The sequence below is a fragment of the Pungitius pungitius genome, chromosome 5, assembly GCF_949316345.1.
Source record: "Pungitius pungitius chromosome 5, fPunPun2.1, whole genome shotgun sequence".
Lineage (NCBI taxonomy): Eukaryota > Metazoa > Chordata > Actinopteri > Perciformes > Gasterosteidae > Pungitius > Pungitius pungitius.
Window position 1 is genome coordinate 3228163 of NC_084904.1, and position 14394 is coordinate 3242556.

Genomic DNA, 14394 nt, shown 5'->3' on the forward strand with positions numbered 1-14394 from the left:
ATAAACAACAGAGGCGATTAGCTGTATATAGAAATCACATGTGCTTGTTTGATAGGCAATAAGGTTCTGGTAATAGGTTATACAAATGTCAGATTCCATCCACTCCAATGTCAAGACCTCAGGCACTGCATCCTCAAGCCCATGCGGGCCTCTCGTGTCATGTGATCATGCCACGGGCGAGGCGACAGAGAGGAGTTGCCGTTAGACACGGACCTGCCACGTTGGTCTGAGGTCAGCGTCTAAGGGCAACTTGGTCTACTCGGGACGGGTGGGAGAGGGTGTGGAGGGGGGGGGGGAGGTGGTATTAGGTGCATTCTTGTTCTTGTCTATGAGTGAGTGGGATCTTTAGAGTCATAGTATACGGTTCACATGCACAGACACACAGTCCCTGCTTCTACTGCTCCACAATATTAACGACACAGCCCAAGCCTGCCATACAGCATGCACATCTGAGGCCTCTGCTCTACATAATAGAGGCCCGACTACAACAACACACAGATCACTGGAAGCCATGCCTGCAGTTAGGGGGGTTTTTGCATCATCTCTGATGGCATCTAACTGTAAATCCCAAAACCATGTTAGACAAGAAAGAAGGATTTTTTGGCCTTTTTCTTTTTTTTTCTTCTTTTTTAACACATTTAGCTCTTTCCTCATTGTCTATGATTCATTAACACGCTGAATATTCTCTTATTTGAGCAGTCTTTGACCTCTCTGTAGGTTTATTTCTCACACACATATTTCTCAAAAGGCTTTTGCTTGCTACACAACACTGTTACTCTGTAAATACTTATTCAGTACTGTACTCCATTACACCACAAGCGTTCAGCTACGAGAGTTCACACCAAACAACCTCATGCTAATCATTTGATTATGTTCTGTACAGATGTGCTGAGGGCTTGGGCAGAGTGCAGCTTAAAGGATTTTTTCCACACGGTTGGATGGGGGGGGGGGTTTGGGTTCGGGGGGGGGGGGGGGGGGAATGGCCTTAATACGCCTACACTGAGCTGGGGAGGTCGGTAGTTAAGAGTGTCCTCTCGTGATGGCCGTATGGAGAAATGCACACAATCTGACCTGACAGGACCTGTGTGTGAAGCCTCAGCACATCTGTCCACTCCTACCTTTTACATCCAGCGAGTCCATTCAAAGCGACTCTCAGTCCAGCCACCTATCTACGCCCCCACCCCGCCCCCATCCCTCGTCGTGTTGTAGGTGAGTGTGCTTTATCGATCCCTCGGTCACGGCTGTCTCACAAGGCAGGCTCGCTGAGTGATGGGGAGGAAGAGAGGGGCGTTTGGCAGGGCTTCCCCCCGCAGGGGCGCGATGAACAATTAACAAGACCCGATCGAAAGCTGCAGCAGCAGTCGACAGGAGCTATCAACTGTCCGGGGTCAGTTGGGTCTCAATGTCCACTCTGCAGATGGGGCACTTCCTGCTGGTGGCCAGCCACTGGTCCACACACGCCTGGTGGAACAGGTGCATGCAGGGTAATCTCCTACGGACAAGGATGAGACACAGTCAGGATGTAGGAATGTAGGAATTCACATCAACAAAATTGTTCTGCAGCATTTAAACGCTGCACATTCAAAACTAGTTCACTGCGGGAATGTCAGCTTTACTCACGTGAAAAGATGAGCAGCTTCATGGAGGGGTCTTTTTTCAGATATTATCAATAGGTTGTCAATACTTTATCAATTTTAAAGGTAGAAAAATGTCCTCAGTTAATCTGTAAATCTGTAAATCATTCAATTTGGATAGATTACTTTCGGAATAAAAGCAACCTTTTAGCTTAGGATACATTAGGCTAAAATAATCATTTGTTCTTTGGATACTGATCTATGTCACACCATTCGTCACTAAGGGAGAAGTGAGAGGAATCTCCAAAGTCATTAAGATTCATCCTATGCGGATCAATTCACTACTTAGTCAATTGAGAGTGGTGAACTGATCATTGGTGTACTAGTACTTGAGGACCAGGACCAGTAAAAATGAATGTATCCCCCCCAGGAGAGGGTCTGTTTTCACAGCTTATATTCCCATCCCCATCATCTCCTCCCGTAGAGTTGTACCTGACATCCTCTCCATCCTCCAGCATTGACAAACAGATAGTGCACTTCTCATCCGTGTCAAGCTCCTCGTCCTCCAGACACATCTTCAGGCCCTGGGGTATTCTCTGGAGGGTGACAGAGAGAGAGAGAGACAGAAACGGTCTTTAATTATTAAAGTGCCTCGCACAGTTGTGTGCAAGTAGCGGACGTTCTTTCAGTCAGTTCAGACGAAGAAGAAGAATAAAAGAGCCACCTAATCATGCTTCCTAGAAACCAAAAAGATAGACTCAATTACTTCCTCTCACTCAGAATGTGGGAGTATTTGGGTCAGTCAGCGGGGAGACGGAATTTAAAATTCATCCCACGCACATAGCTGCAGACAGCGGGATGACTCATCCCTCGCCTTGAATTGTGCACACTGCAGACCCGCATTACTCAACCGCGGTGCTGAGATTAGTTTGACCTTTGAACTATGGCGAGAGTCGGCGCCCTCCTTCCACTCTTTGACCCTTTTCGACCAACCCGTGCCCAGTGACTGCACCGGGCCACGTGAAGAAGATCGGCCGCTCAGACAGCCGGTAAAGAGATAAGACTTTATTTGTCTCTACCTTCTTGTACTTATGGGGGAAGGTGAACCTCTCGATGGTGGTCTGCACGGCTCCCCTGTTCACGCTGCCCAGTCTGTCCTCCAGCTGCAACAGCTCCTAGGCAGGAAACAACATATGGACAAGTCAGCATCATTTCAGGTTTAGGGTCTTTTTGCCAAGATAAAACATGGATGGAAAATGGAAGCAAACATCATGCGATTAAGTGCAGTTGGAGTAAATCGGTTACACACTGAAGCCTGTTCACAGCATTGGTCTCAGACCAAACCAGACAAATGAGTGTGGACTGGTGCGTCGCTGAGGAGGTGGAAGCTGCGCTACGAACCTCGTAGCTCTCTCTAACGGCAGACGCGTGGCGGGAGGGGTTGAGACTCTGCAGAGCCAGCAGGTGCAGCTGGGGATACGGGTAGTTTCTGATCTCATGGACCACCTGGGAAGATGACAGGTAAAGGAAGCTCGCGTCAACCGGAATGCCGATCTCGCCCCGGCTGCCAGGTGTAGAGATTCTTCTCATAAAGCCGCGCGGGGGGAACGTCATCGATTGTGCAGAACGGGCTCACCACTTGTGTTGAGGCACCGTTTCTGGGGAAATGGTGCATCCTAGGAGAGGTCAGGTAGTGCTGGTAGTGCTGCGGCAGCGGATGGATGTGATACTGGTGGGGGGGCAACCCAGCATCCACACTTAGATCCCTGTAGAGACCCCAAAAAAAACAACATTTCAGACTGCGGCAATCAAATCATTATTCCACCGTCTGACTGGCAAATTATCTTTTGGTTCAGTCGTTTCAAAGGATTCAGGATATCTTTTGAATAAAGGAAATGAAGCAATGCAGTGAGTCTGAACAGTTAAGTCATTTATTTTCCATTATTTTACCTAAGTTTAAAGTAATGGATAATGTTCAACCATGAATGGCGTTGAATGAATACCTACTTGAGGTCATCAATCAGAGCTGTCGGCTTCTAAACACTGAAAAGGATTGGAGACCACTGACTAAAGGTATGAGGGAACTGGAGCTGCAGTACAGTACACTACATGTTATTTAGCTTTTATCCAAAGCGACTTACATTGCATTATAACCCGTGCAAAACATGTTTGCCTGGAGAGCAATTAGGGGTGAGACAGGGCACATGGGGCACCCGTCAACCTTCACACTACTCCATGCGCCACCATCGCCCACAGTACTTCGTCAGTCTTCACTTATCCATTAGCGCTGGATCAGTCATGTGATCATCTTTATTACCTGTGCTCTGAGTTAATGTTTTTGATACCGTGGCTGGTCAGGTTCAGTCACACTAAGATAATCCTCAAGTATCATTGGTCCAGAAATAATAAGTTGTATAAATTTAACTGTAACTCTTAGTAAGAAATCTAAAACTGCTACAGACTGAAACAAAGTAGCTATTAAACGTATGAAGGCTTTTTTGCTTCAGGATCTTTTGTTTTCCACAACAAATGTCGACTTAGTTGGTGTGTAATTGAAACTTCATGAAAGTGATTTATCTACCAAAAAGAAAAAGCAAGCGTTTGCCTCTGTGGTGCTGCATGCAGTATTAATATATCAGAGGGACTGCTTACCAGTCTGTGCCCTCAGCCAGGTAGCGGGGCTGCTGCACCACAGGCTGTGGAGCGACATGAAGAGGGGGCGCAAACTCATAGCTGGGCCGCAGTCTGTGGGGCTGGTGAGGAACTCTCTCTGGGGTGCGTCTAAGACACATAACCAAGCCGTTGTTATGTTTGTTTTTATCCCAAGAAAAGCTCTTAAAAACTGTGAACATAAGGACTGGATACCTGGAGGGCGGCAGGATGTGTCGGTGCTGGGCCTCGAGGATCTGCTGCTGGAGGAGGTATTGCTGGTGTAATGCCTGAGGTAGGAAGGGAGGGGCGGGGATTTCCTGGAACTGGGGAGCTGACAGGGGGTTGAGGGGCGGGTGGAGCGGAGGGCCATGCTGGTGCCCGGGAGGCGCCAGGTGGGGGTTAATGCCTGACTGCGGCTGCCCTGGGTGGGGCATGGGGAAGTCCATGGGCAGCGGGGCCTGAGGACCTAACTGGAAGTGCCGGCAAGAGGTAGCATGGCTGTGCTGCTGCTGCTGTTGCCGGTTGAAATGGGACCCTGCGGAGGATAAGGACAAGTTGTAAGGCACCTGAGTGGAGAGATTAGATGGAATTAATTGTGGGTGAAATGTGGTGCCACTGGGTGTGTGAGATTTGGCATGTTAATGAAGCCCTGCCTCTTACCTAGGGTGACAAATACTTCTGTGGGGGTGGGGAAATGATGGTTACCACAAGTGCCATGAACAGGACCATTTTTTGGTCCTGCATACAATATGCGACTCCTGGTCTTCTGATTCACAGACAAGCCAACTGGATCAGAACGGAGGAAATTGACCAGCACATGGTCTGTAACGGGGCTCGGTTCTTGCGAATTCTGAGTAAACCTTTTACTGCCCGGCTGCATCGAAGACAAACAATGGAAGCAACGTCTCGATCTACAATGGCGCTAAACAATACCGTCCCTGTAGACAAAGCCACATAATCAATTTGAAGTATTTTACACCGTGCTTCTCTGGAAGCTGCTGTATCCTTGCACATACAGTGTGGCCCTACTTGCGCTCTCACATGAACATTCCAGAGTTGAGAGGAAATAGCTTAAATGCTTTTGAAACCCTCTTCGACCACAGCTATTTGGCAACGGCAGGCAGCGGGCTGCTGTGGAGACCCAACAGGGAGAAGAATACAGACGAAAACGTGTGCTGTGCTGCAATGTGGTTTTAATAATGTGTGTCTACTAAAAATACTTTTTTCATTAAGCACGTGCTGAGAAGTAAGAAATGTGGCTTTTCAGACTTCTTGAGGATGCCCTGGCTAAACGGGGAGCCATAATTAGTCTGCAGCGTTCGCTGTGCTCCATTATGCCCACCTGGCAGAAACCAAAGCAGCGGATTTAAAGTGTTTAGACATTGTGCAGGAAGATTCAAGCACGATTTCAATTAAATCTGCTTTAACAGTGAAGAAAGAGACTTTTTTTGACGTAAAACAGCATGTTTTTTTTGTGTTTTTTTGAGGAAATGAGGAAAAAGGCAAAGTCTACAATGCATTTACTAAGAGTACGCTTGAAAAACGCAGTGGAAGTTTAAAACACACCAAGAAGAAAGATCAGCAGTGTGACCTTCCGGCATTACTTTCAGGTCGTCAGTGTTGCCGGGCAGACAAGTGATGACCTTGCTGCCCAGGGTCAACGGCTCAAGTCCAGAATGTAACACTGCGTTTTCAAGCGTCTCAGTGAAAACGATCACCATGAATGACAGCAGATAGACTCATTCAAGCCCTGTGATGGAGGAAGCGTGGAAATTGTCTATCTTTGTCACAGCGGGCGAGGAGGTGGGTGGGTGGGGTGGGGGGGGCAGGTAGGGACAAGGGAGAGGGAGGACAATAAATGGAAATCAGCAAGAAGCACACTGAAGGTTAGGAAAAATACTATATTCTTTATTGAAAAATATTAGTATATGTGGATTTTTTTTCTTGTTTGTTTGTAATAATAGTATAAATCCATGCGACAAAAATAAACAACAGACTGAAGGCAAGGCCCACCATGCTCCGTATAGGGTTAAAAAGAACAAAAGCAGCATCCAATGAGCAGACGTGTTGGCTACAGCACATGATTTCAGTACAGCAGGGTACATCTTTACTACAGAAAGATTACATTGGATTTTCACTAGTCAATGTAGAAAAACAAAAACAAAAAATTATGAATCATAAAACGTGACCATGCATTGAAAGTACTATTACCAGAACAAAAAGGTAAAGAGAGACCACAACCAAACAATAAAGACGTTATTACTAATAGAGGATCTCTTTAGCAGTGCAGGAAAATAGGCATCCCTGTGAAATGGATAGCATTTTGGCCTTGTGTTAGTGGGGGAATTTTGGACGTAATGAACCACCAGTGAGCATGTTTTACTTCCGTAAATGATTGGAGTTTCATTGGCCCGTAAGGGGAAAGCAGCCCTGACAATTCAGTGTGATTCCAAGCTTGGAATTTGCAAGGGGAACAAAAAGGATTACACAAAAATGGAGACAGTTATGGCAGTTGTTGTGTTCAGGTGCAGTGTACCTTTTAAGTAATCAAAAGACAGCATTTGCTGGAAATGCTGAGTTTTAACAATACAAATTTGCATGCCTAAGATTCCAATTTGCATGGTGTTTGTTTTTTTAAATTATAAGTCACTTTAATCGTGTACATTGCACCTTGTGTAAAAAGAAGGAAGATGAGCCGAATTCTGGTGTTCAACAATGCAGTGCAGTATTTAAGATCATGCAAAATGTATCCACTTTACAGGAATTTACAGCATGTTGTCTATCAAGACTGGATGGGAAGTACACAATGACATTCAACTGACTTCTAGAAAAAGGAGCTAAAATGTTTACTCAGTGCTACAGCAATTTGACAGAAAAAACAAGACAAAAAAGGTGCTCTGATCTAAGTGTTAGCTTTTGTTTTAGTCTGCTTAACATGGAAAGTCTGTCACTGAATACATCTTGGGAAGGGGTGCTTTTTTAATACCAATGTCGTCTTCTGATGGAAAGAGGAAATGAAGAAGGGATTCACAATACAGCTAAATGCAGAGAACAGGCAGAGGCCACGCCACACCACACAGCAGCAGATGATCATTAGCTACACAATGGGGGGGGACGACAAAGATCTGATAAATGCAGAATGTAGAGCCAGCCTCCATACTATGAAACAGGGAAATAAGAACAGAAATAAAAGCACAATGAAATCATTGATGCCACTGTTATGAAATTAATGTTACACTGTAGCTTTACCATTGTTTTACTGTGACCACATAACGTTACTTGGGTCTTTCAGACGAACAGCTGCTCAATTGCCAATTAGCAAATTAAAAGGGCGACTTATACTTGAATAGCTAGCAAGTCTAAGTTTCCCGTCCAATTGGCCGTGAATCGATTAGTATATTGACCAACTATTATTATTACCGAAATCACGCTGGGAAACAGGCGAGCGCTAGCAGAAGCACTTGATCTTCAAATGACATCATCCAGGCACAGATAAGCTGACTGGCTGGAAAGGCTACGTCTATTTTGCGGTATTTTTACAGTGCAAATACACGGCGGCTCCACGGAAGAATTAACAGTATATCGTAATTTTATTGAACTATGAACCATTTCCCCAGCACCCGTAGATACAAGAGTAAAATTGTCTGCCACTATTGTCTATTCGGGCATTCGTGTATGGCGTCTAGTATTTTGGACAGCCCGCCCCGTGGATGTGAAATCCTTTGTGAGAAATGTTTCCGTTCCAATACATAGCCAGTGCCGACGAGACAGTTAGCTTATCTTTAGCGGCGTATTTTTCACGATTTAGAGGAAATTTCGCGAGGAACGCAATATAACTCGATGTTTTGTAATAATGTGCTTCGGAAACGACTTACGTTCGCGACATTTTATCGAATAATTTGATGTTAGTTTTAAGCTAGCTAGAGCGAGCTAACCCAACGGCTAAACTCGAGCTAGCTAACGTTAGCCAACAGCTGCAGTGAATATTAAGATTAACAGGGCACATGTTTTGGGGATCGATATGAATATTAATACCGTACCTCTGTTTCTTACTGAGCCGAATACAGGAAGAACCAGATATCCGACATGCACTAAGACCATCCTGGGATCCTTATCTTATGATTCCGCCGGGTTATTTGGAGAGAAAGAATAGCAGTAGCCCATGCGGATCTACATTCAGGCGGCTGGTTGTCGCTGGCTAGCACCACAGGCGGACCCACCGGAGCGACTGAGTCTGCCTCGGCCGTCCTTCACCGGGGCAGACATGTCGTGTGAGGTCCCGGGCTGAAGAGGGCGATGTTGCGCTGCTACGTAAACACAGCTGGGGCGTCTCTCGCGGTTAAACCTAGCAAGCCGTGTCAATTGATCTTAATCTTAATAACGCTAACAACGTGAAAGTAAAGTAATATACATGAGCAATTGTTTAATTTGTTAGGCGAAAAAATATGTACACAGAACATTCAATAAAAGAGTGTTGTCTAAGAATGTGCAACGAGTGAAGAATAACCCAAATGCCTGTATTGTTTCCTCAAAACTGTCCAATTAGGCTGATTTAGATTGTGTCTTTAATCCCGATCAAGTCATTGACTGAATATAAGAGCTCAAGGTCAAGCTCCTAACACGCTAGCTCCTACAAGTCCCATGGTGCATCGTAGCATAGTGTAATTAGACCCCCTTTCCCATCTCCCAGATGACTACTTCTTCCAAACTCCACGTGTAGAGCTTTGATCATGGGCTGCAACTATGATAAACGTCAGGTGTACTCTGAAGTCATAGTGGCTGGTTGTGTTGAACTGGAGGGCACATACTGACAGTAATCCTGGAAGTTTTGTCCACCTTGCACACGAGTGTAGGAGATTATTTCATTAGTTCTGTGCAATTTTAAATAGCTACTTGAATGGTCTGCTATTTTACACTTCAACATCATAGCATTTATTGGGGAGTATTACATTCATCTGACACATACCATACTGTGCTATCCAACAGCTGTAACATAGGCCTAATTATTGGATATAACATGTTGAAGGGACACCCTGCCCAAAACTTTGTCAACACCTTCTTGTTGATAATACTTTTGTACTTTTACTTAAATCAACAATGGTGTTACAATAATGTTTCTTGTGACACCTTTTTCTCGTGAAGAGCAATATGGGCAACACATCTTACTGAAGAAAACGTTAAGAGCAAATCTTCCGCCACTGGACATCTACATTATAAAAGAAGTCGAACAGCTTTGTCCACAGTAAGGCTGCAGGGGGAAGGGGGGGGGGGGGGTATTGCCTCCACTTCCACGTCCGTGACGGCAGGGGGCAGAGCCGAGCAGGAAAGCAGAAGACGAGACGTCAGTGTCACATAAATAGAAGAAGAGTCCATTCAGCCATTACACTCTGACTCTCAGCCAGGTCGCAGCCGTTAGTGGTGGAGGACAGGTCATCAGCAACAAAAATGTTAACCGTGAGAGTTGCAGCAGCTTTGGCCAGGACCCTGCCCAGAAGGGCTGGATTTGTAAGTATTACCATTAAAATATCTACATCCGATGGGAATGTTGGAGCATTATATCTTTGTGAACCTTGTGGGCGTGAAGGGTAATGTTTAGGCCGCTAGCTAACTTAACATCGACTTATTAAGACGGCCCTAAACGCACCTACGCTCTCTTTAATAACGACTCGCCTAAGTTAACGCGAAATTGTCTTGTTGCGCGTGTTTCTGTCGAAGTTGCCCTTGTGCAAAGACATTCCCCGTCCTGCTGCGCTACAGTTAGCACGCGATGCTAGTGCTAGCGCTAGCTTCCAGCTAACGGCTCATTCAGCCACGCTTTGAAGGTCAGGAAGCCTGACAGCGCACGTCGTCGCCGCTGCACGGCGGCGCTCATGCGCAGCGATTAAAGTGCACATTTTGATCGTCGCTGCGATATGTGTCGTGACATTTTATTATTTGCGAATATTTAAATTTGTTTGTTTTAATCAGGTGTCCAAGGCTTTGCCAGTCGCCTGTGTTGGGGTCAACCACCTCCACACACACCGACCATGGCTGCAGAAGACAGGTGAGACTAAAACAATATGACGGATACTTTATCCTCCGTACTCTAGGTCATCTATCAAGGGTACTTTTTATGAAGGTCATTTATCATATAATCTTTAGAGATTGCAGTTACTTTGTCAAAAGATAATAGCTTTCGTCAGGTTCACGTTAATCTGAAATTACTGGATTGACATGCTCATGTGTAATTATAAATATTTCTATAAATACTTAGACATATTTATACTAGAAATATTGACTCAGGATATTTTTCTCAATTAGATAGTTGTATATAATCTGGTACAATCAAAGCAATGCTTGCTTTTTAAAATTTTTTAATGAACGTCTATTCACAAAGTTTTTTTTGTCTTCCACAGGCACAGCTGAGGTGTCTTCAATCCTGGAGGAGAAGATCTTGGGAGCTGACACCTCTGCAGATCTTGAGGAGACTGGCCGAGTGCTTTCCATTGGTGATGGTATTGCCAGAGTGTATGGGCTGAGAAATGTTCAGGCAGAAGAGATGGTGGAGTTCTCCTCTGGACTGAAGGTGTGTTTAAAACAACGATTTTTACTGTCCAGTTCTACACTCAATAATTTGACAAACAATATCAATGTTTTACCCTGCAGTGGTATTTAAGTCAAATAACATTATGTACCTTTTTCCTTAAATGCTCAAACTTTGAAAAGCCAAAACCTTTTAATTTAGCTTTACTTTTTTTTAATATATATATATATATAATTTTTAATTTGACACCACAATCAGTGTAAATCCATCCTTTTCCTTCTAGGGCATGTCTCTGAACTTGGAGCCCGACAATGTTGGTGTTGTGGTGTTCGGTAACGACAAACTGATCAAGGAGGGCGACATCGTGAAGAGGACTGGTGCCATCGTGGATGTCCCTGTTGGTTTGGAGCTGCTTGGTCGTGTGGTCGATGCTCTGGGAAATGCCATTGATGGAAAGGTAACATTATCAACTATTGCTTTTTTTGCCTCCTTTAAAACAATGTATAATAAATGCCTTAATGGGCACAATTGTCAGTGTCACGATTGTTCAACTTAACAATGCATGTGTATATCTTTTTTTTCATCCCATTAGGGTCCTCTGGGCTCCAGCATCCGTAGACGTGTGGGTCTGAAGGCTCCTGGTATCATCCCCCGTATCTCTGTGAGGGAACCCATGCAGACTGGGATCAAGGCCGTGGACAGTCTGGTGCCCATTGGCAGAGGCCAGCGTGAGCTGATCATTGGTGACAGGCAGACCGGGTAAATACTTTAGTACAATCATTTTTCCCAGTCCTGTGTTATTAGCTAATGTGCAATTTTGCGCTCCGCAAGGATGCTCTTTTCTAAATTTAATTTTCAATCAACAGCAAAACTGCCATTGCCATTGACACAATCATCAACCAGAAGCGCTTTAACGAAGGAACTGACGAGAAGAAGAAGCTGTACTGCATCTACGTCGCCATTGGCCAGAAGAGGTCCACTGTTGCCCAGCTGGTGAAGAGGCTCACTGATGCTGATGCCATGAAGTACACCATTGTGGTCTCAGCCACCGCCTCCGATGCTGCTCCTCTGCAGTACCTGGCCCCATACTCTGGCTGCTCCATGGGAGAGTACTTCAGAGACAATGGCAAGCATGCCCTGATCATCTATGATGATCTGTCCAAGCAGGTGAGGATGCAACTTGCTGTTGCAAAATTTTATACTGTTTTACTTTGCTTGGAAATGTATATCATTTCTTTTCAATAAATGATTACAGTGAACAGAAGTTGTGCATGGATACAACAAATGTAATTATTTACATGTGGTGATTTTGTAAATGAATATTCATTTTTTTTCCCCCCCTTGTTCCTCAGGCTGTTGCCTATCGTCAGATGTCCCTGCTGCTGCGTCGTCCCCCCGGCCGTGAGGCTTACCCTGGCGATGTCTTCTACCTGCATTCCCGTCTGCTGGAGAGAGCTGCCAAGATGAACGACAACTTTGGCGGCGGCTCCCTCACGGCCCTTCCCGTCATTGAGACCCAGGCCGGTGATGTGTCTGCCTACATCCCTACCAATGTCATTTCCATCACAGACGGACAGGTTCGTCCAAATATGTCATTCACATCGTTGGTTACGGCCCATATGTGAAACCTCTGCAAAATCTTTATCTACTGCAATGTCTTGATCTATTCTTTTTAGATCTTCTTGGAGACTGAGCTGTTTTACAAGGGTATCCGCCCAGCCATCAACGTGGGTCTGTCTGTGTCCAGAGTAGGCTCTGCTGCCCAGACCAAAGCCATGAAGCAGGTGGGTCTTTATTTCTAGTGTTTAGTTTTTATGAAAACGCATCCTGCACGTCATCAAATTGAGTCTGCAACCTCCAGCATGATAAATGTTCCTTCTTGCCTGCAGGTGGCCGGTACCATGAAGCTGGAGCTGGCTCAGTACCGTGAGGTGGCAGCCTTCGCCCAGTTTGGCTCTGATCTTGACGCTGCCACCCAGCAGCTCCTGAGCAGGGGCGTCAGGCTCACTGAACTGCTTAAGCAGGGACAGTACTGTGAGTGTCAGCCATTATTCCCTTTTTCTATCTGCCAAGAAGTGGAAAGTAAATGCCATACTGGTATTGTATCTTTTTTTTAAATGCAAAACTAAACCCTCTCCCCCAGGTCCCATGGCCATTGAGGAGCAGGTAACGGTCATCTATGCCGGTGTCCGAGGTCACTTGGACAAGATGGAGCCCAGCAAGATCACACGGTTCGAGAAGGCTTTCCTGCAGCACGTCATCGGCCAGCACCAGGACCTGCTCAATGCGATCAGGTGAGAAATAGTCCTCTGCTAAATTTTTGATCAAAGTGGGTATTGGAACATCTTTCATCAAATCCTATGCTAACTTTTTGTTTCAGGGTTGACGGCATGATCTCAGAGGCATCAGATACTAAACTGAAGGCAATTGTTCTCAGCTTCCTGTCCAGTTTTGAGTAATGGATTTCACTTCCATCGATCTTCAGTGAGCTTACCTGTCTGTCCCCATTATGCTTCTCTATGTGAACACACTGAAGGCCAAAACCTCCATGTACAGATTTCTCCAAATAAAACAATTTTACAACCCTACCGTGGTGTAAAATTCTTCGGATTGTGAGCTTAACGGAAGTAGGTTAATTGTTTAGGTTGGTTCCCAGTGACAGGAGTAATGGGTTTGTGTGGGGGAGGGGGGGGGGGGGGGGGCAAACAAACGTGCAACATGTTTCTTTAAATGCATTTAACGTGCGTTTGAATTTACCATCTAATATTTCTGTGTACCAATAAAGGTAACATCTAAACAGTCTTGTTTACTGTCATGAGAGCATTATATTTAAGAGGGAATGTTCTTGTTTCTGCTCCTGAATGTGTTCAGAGGATGGGATGACTGTAAGCCTGGCTTCTCTGCTGTGGTCAAATGTTTGATACCATGGTAATAAATTCAGTGACTCTGTCACACATCAAATCCATCTTGTATTGTCCTGTGTTCTATTTTGTGGCAAGTCCAGCAGATCATTATTTAACTTCGCCATTGGTATTGTTGTGCGAGCTTAACGGTGGGGGGGAAAAGTATGTATTATAGCATGTTTTTAAAAAGTTAAAAATAATTTTCTAATTGCTTGTTTTGGACTAAAAGGTTAAATGTATGCTTAAAACAATAATCATTTGCAAAACATTGAAGTTTTGTATTGAACGACTTATATATTTTCTCTAAGATTAATCTTGAAGCAGTTGGTGTAGTGCCTTTGTATCATGTCTGTCCAATAGGTGGCCATAGATACCAGGAGGTAGAAAGAGCATCTCAACCAAGTTTCTCACTAAAGCTGCACTGCATTCAAACCTAATTGCTGCAGGGGTTAACAAATAACCCATTTGATAACACCTGAATGCATTTTTCCTTCACACATTGCATCATGTAAACCGGACAATGCTACAAACCCGTTCTCCCAATTTACTCACGTTTCTCTCCTGTTAAGCATTTTAAGGTCTTATCTAAGAGAGAGAAAACTGGCAGCCTGTTGAGCGTGACAGTGTTACCCCTATTGACATTTGTCATGACGGGCCAGGTAGAGAGCTCTTGTGTAACAACCTGTATGTCCAAACATGTGTGTTTACACCAATTCAGTTACCCTTTATCACGCTGTCCAAT

The 14394-nt window shown here is 44.9% G+C and overlaps 2 protein-coding genes across 4 annotated transcripts; one reads left to right on the top strand and one right to left on the bottom strand.

Annotated features, from left to right (window-relative positions):
• Window positions 1-974: 974 nt before the first annotated feature.
• Window positions 975-8574, bottom strand: ark2cb (arkadia (RNF111) C-terminal like ring finger ubiquitin ligase 2Cb). 3 transcript variants are annotated; one of them, XM_037482563.2, is made up of 9 exons: window positions 8267-8574; window positions 4887-7323; window positions 4440-4761; window positions 4227-4355; window positions 3211-3340; window positions 2976-3080; window positions 2654-2749; window positions 2067-2170; window positions 975-1492 (listed from the first exon to the last, which is right to left on the bottom strand). In XM_037482563.2, exons 2-9 carry the CDS (start codon window positions 5104-5106, stop codon window positions 1375-1377), a joined length of 1224 nt encoding a protein of 407 aa, XP_037338460.2. In that variant the 5' UTR covers window positions 5107-7323; window positions 8267-8574; the 3' UTR covers window positions 975-1374. The 3 variants fall into 3 exon arrangements, with proteins under 3 accessions (XP_037338460.2, XP_037338459.2, XP_037338461.1); XM_037482562.2 differs by having other exon boundaries at window positions 4887-7385; window positions 8267-8573; XM_037482564.2 differs by lacking the exon at window positions 4887-7323 and having other exon boundaries at window positions 8267-8572.
• A 999-nt stretch (window positions 8575-9573) lies between these two features.
• atp5fa1 (ATP synthase F1 subunit alpha) lies at window positions 9574-13714 on the top strand. The gene is made up of 11 exons (XM_037483068.2): window positions 9574-9731; window positions 10194-10269; window positions 10622-10791; window positions 11033-11206; window positions 11342-11508; window positions 11616-11916; window positions 12102-12326; window positions 12426-12533; window positions 12639-12783; window positions 12893-13043; window positions 13130-13714. The coding sequence occupies exons 1-11, from the start codon at window positions 9672-9674 to the stop codon at window positions 13206-13208; spliced, it is 1656 nt and encodes a 551-aa protein (XP_037338965.1). The 5' UTR covers window positions 9574-9671; the 3' UTR covers window positions 13209-13714.
• Window positions 13715-14394: the final 680 nt, after the last annotated feature.

Excerpts from the sequence above, each read along its gene's own strand:
- atp5fa1 (XM_037483068.2), top strand. The coding sequence starts at position 9,672 with ATGTTAACCGTGAGAGTTGCAGCAGCTTTGGCCAGGACCCTGCCCAGA. Across the intron at positions 9,732-10,193 it reads TGCCCAGAAGGGCTGGATTT|GTGTCCAAGGCTTTGCCAGT; the intron begins GTAAGTATTACC and ends TGTTTTAATCAG. Across the intron at positions 10,270-10,621 it reads ACCATGGCTGCAGAAGACAG|GCACAGCTGAGGTGTCTTCA; the intron begins GTGAGACTAAAA and ends TGTCTTCCACAG.
- ark2cb (XM_037482563.2), bottom strand. The coding sequence starts at position 5,106 with ATGCAGCCGGGCAGTAAAAGGTTTACTCAGAATTCGCAAGAACCGAGC. Across the intron at positions 4,356-4,439 it reads CACATCCTGCCGCCCTCCAG|ACGCACCCCAGAGAGAGTTC; the intron begins GTATCCAGTCCT and ends TATGTGTCTTAG. Across the intron at positions 2,171-2,653 it reads TCCCCCATAAGTACAAGAAG|AGAATACCCCAGGGCCTGAA; the intron begins GTAGAGACAAAT and ends GTCACCCTCCAG.